Source organism: Mercenaria mercenaria, chromosome 9 (genome assembly GCF_021730395.1).
Source record: "Mercenaria mercenaria strain notata chromosome 9, MADL_Memer_1, whole genome shotgun sequence".
NCBI classification, from domain to species: domain Eukaryota; kingdom Metazoa; phylum Mollusca; class Bivalvia; order Venerida; family Veneridae; genus Mercenaria; species Mercenaria mercenaria.
This window is the reverse complement of record NC_069369.1, coordinates 61,772,308-61,783,109: the sequence shown is the minus strand read 5'-3', so window position 1 is coordinate 61,783,109 and position 10,802 is coordinate 61,772,308. Positions and strand designations below refer to the sequence as shown.

At 35.8% G+C, this 10,802-nt stretch overlaps 1 protein-coding gene across 2 annotated transcripts in view; it reads right to left on the bottom strand.

The window, feature by feature from the left end:
- Positions 1 to 224: 224 nt before the first annotated feature.
- LOC123547262 (ikaros family zinc finger protein-like) overlaps positions 225 to 10,802 on the bottom strand; it is a 34,798-nt gene continuing 24,220 nt past the window's right edge. For both annotated transcript variants that reach the window (XM_045334223.2, XM_053551543.1), the window contains 2 exons: positions 8,261 to 8,398; positions 225 to 5,943 (listed from right to left, as the gene is read on the bottom strand). In XM_045334223.2, coding sequence (XP_045190158.2) covers positions 4,460 to 5,943; positions 8,261 to 8,398 — 1,622 coding nt within the window. In that variant the 3' untranslated portion in view covers positions 225 to 4,459. The remainder of the gene's footprint in view (positions 5,944 to 8,260; positions 8,399 to 10,802) is intronic.

The following is a 10,802-nucleotide window of genomic DNA, read 5'->3' as shown; positions in this document are numbered from 1 at the left end:
GACTTACTCCCATGAACCACTTAATGAGTCATCACCAAACTTGGTCTGTTGAGTCAGTGTATGGTTCCCTCTCGAGTTAGTTCAAATGATTTAGGATCTGTCTGAGCTAAAGATAAAAAAATGCCTTTATATTACCTTCTAATGATGTTTTAAACAACTCCTCAGGAACCACTTAATGAATCTTCCCCAAGTTTGGTCTGTAGCATCCTCATATGGGGGTAATTCATGAATATTGGTGCAAGAGTTATGGCCCTTCTGTCATATGATGTGAGTGATGATGTTGAATAACTATTTTTAAGTTTGAATCAATCCATTTAGTTATAACTGAGATAGGGTGAAAGTGCATCAAAACCTGAAATTCTAAGTAAGAAGGGGGGGATAATTCAAAAAAATATTGGTGTGAGAGTTATGGCCCTTGTGCCATAGGATGTGGATGATGATGAGGAATAACTATTTTAAGTTCAAAGCAAACCCATCAATTAATTACAGAGATAAGGAGAAAAGAGAAAGTGTAAAAAATTTACCAAGGTGGGGACGCGGAAAGACGCCGACACCGGGGTGAGTAGGATAGCTCTCCATAATTTTATACTTGGTATAGTTGAGCTAAAAGTTCTTCAGAATAATGCGTAATATGAATGGTAATATTTTATCCTTAAAGAAAAGTCAAGAAAAACTTCTTCAGAAAAGATGGATCAAACAGTAAATGATTGCAACATAACAAACGACCATCAATTTATCATAAGCATGCTATAATATAATCTCTGCTTTGCACAGCACGTTTCAACATGAACTTTGACTGGAATCCCTTTTAAAATGTGATTGAAATTTGAATAAAAAGCAAGTGTATGCACAACATTTTGTCTAGGTTAAATGGCCCTTAACTATGTAATGCTTCACCCAACATATTAAATGAACATCAACATTACATGATTTGAATTATCATACCACATTTATATAGCACTCTTCATGTATATGCACATTATTGCGTATAAAATTTCTTTGTATTACGATTCCTATATACCCATTCTACTGCACATCAACAGTAAGTTTTACAGCATTCATATACTGGTTCACCTATTTTTCTACATTTCATTCTGAAAAGTTTCTTTAAGTATAACAACATTCATGTACCAGTGAAACATATAGCAAATTAACAAACCTTATTAACTGCAGCTTTTGCAATAATCAAACAATGCTTTTAACACAATTTACTCTCGCATGTAAAAATCTTCCTAATAAAATAAGCTAAGAGTGAATTAATCAAAAGCTGTGCATTCAACATTCAAACACAGTTGAAATGCTCTACTGTCATTAAACTGTCACAAATTCTGCAGAAATTTTATTTAAATACATTAAAACACTGCTCACTTAAGGAGGGATAACTGGTGCAATTCATGTGCTCCACCACTGTTTTCCTTATATTTTCTGTTAAGACAGCACAAAACTCTGGATTACTACAGCCTTTTGCACACCCTCTTGCCAATTCAAACAAGCAGTGTTTTAATGTATAAAAAGCTCTACAATATATCAGCACTTTTCATGCACTATCAATACAGTTACTAGTATGGCAATTTGAATACACGATACCTTTTTTCATCAAGTCTAATTTTTAGACTTAAAATGTAATGAATACTAGTCATGATTAAAGTAAAGCCTTTCTACATGGGATAATATATACTATGTACTTGAAAATACACATGTACATGTATACTGAAGTTATCAAAATTCAAAGTGAATTTTTTGTCATCAAGGTGTTTGGTATAATCTAATCATATATTTGCTTACTGTTAAATCATTTAATTTTGTGGAAATAAAATTTTGTTGTTTCTATAAAAAATGGTTATTTTGAATGTCTGAACATGAACTGATGAGTTTTAGATGTTAAAGATATAATAAATGAGAATTTGTTCATTTGTTGGGATTGTATTTCAAGGGCTGTCGTTCCCAGAAAATCCACAAAAATTAGTCTGCCATAATTATAAATGATTTCTTTGGATCTGATCAGTACAAAATAATGCAAGAACTGTCCTCTTGAAAATCACACTTACTTTACTAAATAATGGGCAAGTGGTATAAGCATTTACAATAGAAATTAATAAAAAGATGCTTAAAGTTTGCCAATATGGAAAAAAATCTATTGCAGTAAATAATGTTCTGTTAAACATTGAGTCTCAATATACATCTAATGTGTGTCCTTAGGACAATGGTGCCCCCACTTTCTGTCACTGTACAGTAATATGCTACTTGTTAACTATGCAAGACTAAGTGAACTGTTATTAGGGTGTAAGTTGGGCCATAATTCTGGTCTTACTTTGTAAAGTCCCCAAAAAAAGCCCAGATGCACACCTTCATATGTTGAATAACTCGTCTATGATGCTGGATGACTCTAGGTCTAACACTTTCTGACATATAAGCGAGACACAAAGTCATATGGACAGACATACAGACAAGGGCAAATCTAAGTTCCCCCCACCCCCCAAAAAAAACTTGGGGGCGAGGACCACAAAAATCATACCTCAAATAAATATTTGAGTTGTGTTCTGAGCCTTTACGAAACAACAGATGATTAATAACAAGGAGTTGCATTCAATAAACGCTTGATGCCCCCGGTGGCATCCTTGTCGATACAAAGCAAACTAAGTCCAAAATGAGGTCAAGTTCAAGGTCAAACTAAGGTCAAGTGATGTCTGAAGATGAGGAATGGTCACATGTTACATCTGCATTAGTATCAAGTCATTCTAGTAAGGAGTATTGATGCTAGACGAAACGGTCCCATTTGGTTAACCTTGTACGGATGGACAAATGAACGAACGGACGGACAGGACAATCACTATATGCCTCCAGCATCAGCAGATGCCGGGGGCATAAAAATGACTACCTACCATCAGTAAACCGAGGACAGGGTGTACATGTTGATATATCAAAATGAAAATAACATACGATTTGTCTACATTTATGTTTAACTGTCTCATGATTTGATGTAGGTATTGCACATTTTCATAGAAATGACTTTTGCTTTTATGGCAAAACTTCAATGTTTACAAGCTCAGCAAATAAAAATAATGATAAATGACAGCCAGAGTTTTGGTACAAGTATCTAGAAAGGACAATTTTCAGCAGTTTTGTATTCCTTCATATTTTACTGCAACATTGCTGACAGATTAAATTCTGATAAATTGCTGTACCTGATTATTGGAACTAACATGATGATATTGCAACCTGCTACTATGGGCACTTTCACTTGCAAAACTATAGTATACACTTAATGAATGGCTTGTAAGTCAATAGTCAAAACTCTTGCCTGAGGTCCAATAGGTTTGACAACAAACCAGCAAGCCGTTCAGTATGTGTTTAATTAGACGACAATCAGAAATAAATTTTCACTTTTTATTTTTAATATTTTGTATTTATAGTTAAATACAGACCAGTCATTTAGCACAAGCTAAGCACTGGTGATTTATTTAAGAACTCATTTAACCTTTAGCCTGCTTAATTTCTAAAATGGACTGGTCCATCATTCAATTTGGGCAGTACTATTCATTAGTTGAAGGGGTGTTTACTGAAAACTTACTGATTGACTAGCAGGCTGATCTTGGTCTGCACTGGTCGCAATTAACTTGATTAATTAACGGATTAACTTGCCGCCAGCAGGCTAAAGGTTAATTAATAATGTGTTATATGATAACTTATGATATTTAGTAGTGTAAAGAACATCACTGGGACGAAATACAGTGCAAACCATATACTGTTGCATGGATTGTACTGTGGTTAATAGACCTGGAATGATAATAGAGCTCAGAACCTATGGCACAATATATTTTATGTTTCAGTGGATTTTGCCAGAAACACTGCTTTTAATATGCATTTTCTGTCTCATCTTATATGTCATTTGACCGTATTATAGTTTGAAGTGAAAAGCCCCATAAAAACTACATCTTCACAAGATTATGTATGAAAATGTATGACAATATTCTGCACCTTATGCCACTTACAGAAAACAAAGATTCTCAACGACGAGAAAGTTAGAGAAATTGCAAGAAAAGCTGCCTGAATAAATACTGGACTGTCATGGTGAAAATCCTTAAAAAACAAAAATGAGAAAAGTTACTTGAACCTAGCTGATGATATAACAATCAGATCTTGGAACATTGTGAAATAAATGTTAACGTAAATCAACTCTCAAAATATTTAGTATTGAAATCTAATATTATTATTGCGTTAAAATGCAATAAATTTTACAATATCTGGCTACTTTGCCAAGATTGAAAATACTTAACAGTCTTCAAAAGATAAAAAAACAACAACAGTAAACATGAATTCGAAACTTGAAATAAAATACAGTGATTGTTTTGATAATAACCAATGGCATCAATTAACATACTCTCCAATTAACATGGTAAATATTTTCATTTAAACTGTCAACAAAGAACTATAACAAATATTATCATGATAAAAAAATTCATAACTGATGACCTCTCATTATATGTGAGTAAAAGCCATATTTATTACCACACTGTTTCCCACAAACATTACACTTAAATGGATCTGTATGGCTGTGACACCCGATGTGAATTGAGAACAAAACTTCATCATCAAAACTTATTCCACAATATTCACACCGCGATTCGCCACAAACGGAACTATGATGCTCACTTGCATCTGATTCGCTTACTGACTGAGATCTGAATGCTGACCTTGAAGTCTGACACTGAGATCGTGAACTTGTTGTAGATGTGTTTGAATTGCTCATATTACATTGCACAGCCCGATCTATGCCCCGAAAACGAGGCCGTCCACAGAAATCATAATAATCTCCATCGAGATCAATCTCAGTTTTAACAACTGGTAATACACACTGAATGCCGCGAGTCGTGTTATCTGATTTAATGATTGTGTCACTAGGAGGTGGAGACAATACGCTGTTGTCATGATTAATATCATTTCCGTTTTCAAGATCAACGTTTACATGAGCTACAGTTCCTGATGTACTTGCTCTATCAGAAATGATACGAGTTTTACGCGGACTAGTGAGATCTGTGGGAATATCGTTGTTGTGATTCCCTGATAAAATACCTTCTTCATTACGATGACGAGTTATTGGCTGTAAATGTAAAGATGAACCTGTTATCCCATTAGTGATTGTATTAATATTTGAGTGAACTGCTTCTGAAAGTGTATGCGAATGATTATCTGTCAAATTTCTGGTAATGTCTGGCATTGCTAAACTCCTTGACTGAGCAGAACTCGAGATGTCGCAACCATTGTCAACGTCCGCCTCTACTTTGATTTTAACTTCATGATGCAAACCATTACAATTAGCATGCGGACATGAACCATGGTTGTTACACGTATGAACATTTTGTATCGGGTGACTATTGTCTAAACCTGGCTGCATGTAATAATTTGATGATGTAACAGTACTCGTTGCTGCCTGTCTTGATGATTCAGAATTCATTATAGATGAAACAATTGAACGTAAATAATTTGATGCAAGATTTTCGCCGTGACGATCTCTGTAATTTCCATATGGCACACCATACTGGTTTAGAGGGAAATTTATTGGTGGTTGTCTTCCAGTCACAGAATACGGAAAACCGAGTCTGTTACTTCTGTTCACCATCAGTGGATTGTCATAAATATGTCCGGTATAGCTACTTGTGTTTTCCGGTTGAAATCCATTAGTTCCGATGTACCTCTGTGGTGACACAACATTTCTGGACAATCCCGGTATAACAGCTGACTGTGCTAGATCTGGCATATCTGGGTGTGCCTGCTGGTAATGATCTCTTAATTTACGAGAAAGTGATGTTACATATGCACATTTTACACATTTCAGTACATTCACAGGGGATGTTTTATGATGAAGTCTCCGATGTCGTCTAAAGTTGGATTTTTCATGGGTAGTGTAGTCACATAATGAGCAACGAAATGTTTTACCATTCCCTAAAAGAAAACAATGGAAAAATCCAATTATAAGTTTTAGGGGGAAATTACTGGAATATTAAGGTAGTTCTTCATGTCTGATAAACCGGAAGTAATGGCATTTCCTTATTTATCCAGATAATGTAGAATAATGCCTGGACTCAGTACACAGAATCGAAAATTGATTTATGAATTAATGGCAACTTGTGTGTAAATTAATAAAACGGCAACAATAAAATTTCATAATGATAAATATGGTATTAAAATACTGACACATCAAATAATTCTAAAAATGTGTTAAGATTAGCATATAATGTGCAGATCAAATTGATTAAGGACAGGTATCTCAAAAACAAACACAAAGACCAATTTGAAATTGAATACATTTTACTTCACTGTAAAATAGACCATATGTTTACTAAAGACTGTGAGAAGTTTTCTTAAAGTCTACATTGTAGAAAAATGTTCATTCTTAAAATGTTATCAAAATTGTGATTTTTCTAATGTCTAGCAAAAAAGCAAGCACATGACCCTATCTTTTTTTATGTTGAATTTTCTATGTATATATTGTAGTTTTGAAAAACCAGTGTTTAATCAAATTCTACACTGAGCACTGAAAAAAAAATCAGAAAGTGTAGAACTACCTTAAGAGTGAAATGAGCCGTGTCATGAGAAAATCAACATAATGGGTTTGCGACCAGCAAGGATCCAGACCAGCCTGCGCATCCGCGCAGTCTGGTCAGGATCCATGCTGTTTGCTAATGGTTTCTCTAATAACGATATTCTATGAAAGCGAACAGCATGGATCCTGACCAGACTGCGCGGATGCGCAGGCTGGTCTGGATCCATGCTGGTCGCAAACCCACTATGTTGATTTTCTCATGGCACGGCTCAAATGTTTCTAGTGAGAAACTATAGAATGATGGATGAGTTTAGTTAATACATGAAATTAAGGGTGTAACGATATATCGGAATTCACTGTATCACCATACTTTAGTCTGGCAATATGCATATCGTACCGTAGGCCTGTTTCACAATACAGAAACTATACAGTGAAAAGTAGAAACATTGAATGAAAACTTTCATACAATCAGTGTTAAAGATAGTAACTAATGATATAATATATACTTTATAACAGTTTCTTTAACTTTAAAGCAAAATTTCAAGAACTGTCCAAGTGTAGGAACACTGATTTTTTTTCATTTTGTCACATGAATGCTTACTTATGGTACTCAAATTGTATCGCAATATGTACCGTATCGTTGCATCTGTATCCCGATATGTATTGTATCGTTAGACTAGCGTATCATTACACCCCTAGTTCATGAAAAAGAAAATTTGTTTATTTCACATGTAACACCAAAATATTTACCACATGTAAACACAATATCTTAAATTTTATCTGACTCATGAAAATAAAGCATCTACTGGTCCAGTGCCTAAATCCGGACAGTGCTTAATAATTCGGTCACCATTAAAAACGCTTTACGGTCGTGATGTTTTACTGGAATGAACATGATCGACGCAGACGAACGCTTTGATGACCAGTTGTCAACAACAGTGTGTGAATGTAAGTATTTCCCGAGAAAATTACCTTCAAATATCCGCACAGCTAAAATTAAAAATGTGTGTTGCAGGGGATGACGTCATACAGCGCACGCCAGTTATTTGAGGTGCGACGAGGTACTAATTTAATGAGAAAACAATAATTCCTGTTGCAGAAGACTCTTTTTCTTAGTTGACCAAAACTGATGTAAAAAGTCGTGTTCATTTTTATTTTTTGGAGCACTGATCCGTTGCATTTCACACCGAAATAGTGTCCGAATATTTAAGCACTCTGAAGGTCGATTTTGACAGCTTTTACTGGCCCACTTCGGATGACTTTTTTATGATGAAATCAGCAATATACGATTTTGTTGTTTTGCATAGAGATTTATAAAGAACCTAAAATTATACATTTGAAATGTGATGCACGTGCGGTTTCGGAATGCAAAGTTATGGTCATAAAACAACCAAAAGTGTCCGGATTTAGGCACTGGACCAGTAGTGTTCTCTCAGTGAAAGATATTTTCACCTTTCACTGAAAAAAACACCTGTATTTTTCTCAGTACTTTTTGCTAAAGATTTCTAGTTTTCAAGGAAAAAGTATATAAAAGTAAGAAAGAATTATCTAAGCCTGCACCTAAGAATTACAACAGGCAATGGCTGGTGCACTGGGAGATTAATCAACCTTGAAAGTTCCTTACACAGATGTAACTGGCCCTGCCAAAATAAATACAAAATCAGAGACCTTAACAGCTTCTCCTGAGATACAGGTCCGACTTCTGAATGTTCTTACCTCCATGCTTTGTTGAGTGTAACTGAAGTAAATTGTAACTACTGGATGAATAGTTACACATTCTACACTTGTAGTGATGGGGTAACTGACAGATCTCGGAGTCGGGAGATGATGGGTACATGCTTCCATTGCCATGACCTGAACAGACAGAAAAGATCATTTATTTTTTATCTCACAGAATGCCCCTAAGGGTACTGTAGTTTTTTCAAGATTTTTATTCACTTTCATCATTTTCAAGGGTTAAAAGAAAATGTTACCACTTACAATTTAGAAACACTACTAATCATTTCTTTTCAATTACCTTCTACAAAAATATACCTAGTCAGTATGATAAATTAGGGATTGGGGAGGAGTTAGCAGGGTACCTTTATTTACCATACTGATGCCAAAAATATCCATGTAGGTCAATAACAAACCCAATATTTAATTGTTTGTTTTATCAACCAATTCCTTATATGCAAAATACTGTCCTTCTGCAGAAATACTGTCATCTCCTTTTAACCACTGAAAATGCTAGAATCACAGAATCAGGGAACTCCGAGGTAAAACAATAAGAGCTGTCAAAGGAGACAGAACAACCATTTTAATGCTGGATAGCAGAATAGAACATATCCAAGGAAACTAGAGATATCACTGGAGTGATTAATGCCCCCAATGTAGATGGTAGTGTAGAGTTTGAGTCAAATCTATTTACTAATAGTAATAAAAGAGATAGAGTGAAAGTAGATCAGAAATTATCTAGAATTTCTACGTATAAAAGGAACATAATTCATGAAATATTTCTGAAAGAGTACTGAACCTTGTGTTATATAATGTGTAATATGATGTGGAAGAGCTATTTTACGTTTGAATCAAATCCATTTAGTAATTACTGAGATACAATGGAAATGCATCACATCTTAGGCTTGACATTCTAAGTAAAAAGTAGGTATAATCATAAGAAGTTTGGGACCAGAGTTATGGATCTTGAGTTATATGATACGAGTAAAGGATCCCAAGTCATGTAAGTAATGATACATGACAAAAATTTGAAATCTGAATCAAATCAGTAATAAAAGAAACAGAGTGAAAATGCAAAAATAGAGCATAACTCATTAAATATCTGCGTCAGAGTTATTGACCTTGAGTCATGTGATATCAATGATGATTCGTGGCAAGTACTTTAATTTTAAATCAAATCCATTAGGTAACTAGAAAATGCTTTTGTAAAAAAGCGCATGTCTCCCCCAATGCAAAGTCCTATAGGCAAGAAGTCAAAAGGGGTCAGGAGCGAAAGTCAAAGAGACACTGATGGTTGGCTGCAATAGGGATTATCTACTTGGCATGTCCAGTCATCCCGCTAAATTTCAACACTCTTGGCCTAGTGGTTCTCAAGTCACTGTCCAGGCTTCTGCGACCTTGACCTTTGATCAAGTGACCTCAAAATAAATAGGGGTCATCTACTCTGCATGTCCAATCATCCTATTAAGTTTCAACATTGTAGGTCAAGTGGTTCTCAAGTTATTTCCAAAAAATGATTTTACATGAACAGGCCACTGTGACCTTGACCTTTAATAGACTGACATCAAAATCAACAGGGGTCATCTACTCTGCATGTTCAATCATCCTATGAAGTTTCAACATTCTGGGTCAAGTGGTTCTCAAGTTATTGATCGGAACTGGTTATCAATGTTCAGGCCCCTGTGACCTTGACCTTTAACGGATTGACCCCAAAAACAACAGGGGTCATCTACTCGGCATGACCAATCATCCTATGAAGTTTAAACATTCTGGGTCAAGTGGTTCTCAAGTTACTGACCAGAAATGGTTTTCAATGTTCAGGCCCCTGTGACCTTGACCTTTCACAGAGTGACCCCAAAATCGTAAGGGGTCATCTACTCTGCATGACCAATCATCCCATTAAGTTTCAACATTCTGGGTCAAGTGGTTCTCAAGTTATTGACTGGAAATGGTTTTCAATGGTCAGGCCCCTGTGACCTTGACCTTTAATGGAGTGACCCCAAAATCGATAGGGGTCATCTACTTTGCATGTACAATCATCCTATGAAGTTTCAACATTCTGGGTCAAGCAGTTCTCTAGTTATTGATCGGAAATGGTTTTCCATGTTCAGGCCCCTGTGACCTTGACCTTTGATGGAGTGACCCCAAAATCAATAGGGGTCATCTACTCTTTATGACCAATCATCCTGTGAAGTTTCAACATTCTGGGTCAAGTGGTTCTCTAGTTATTGATCGGAAATGGTTTTCAATGTTCAGGCCCCTGTGACCTTGACCTTTGACGGAGTGACCCCAAAAACAATAGGGGTCATCTACTCCAGCAGCCCTACAACCCTATGAAGTTTGAAGGTTCTAGGTCAAATGGTTCTCCAGTTATTGCTCGGAAATGAAGTGTGACGTACGGACGGACGGAAGGACGGACGGACAGGGCAAAAGCAATTTGTCTCCTGGGGGAGACATAATAACAGAGACAGATTGAAAGTGCATCAGAATTTTAACCAAGGTGGGGATGCAGACTCCATTACCAACACCAAGGCGAATAGGA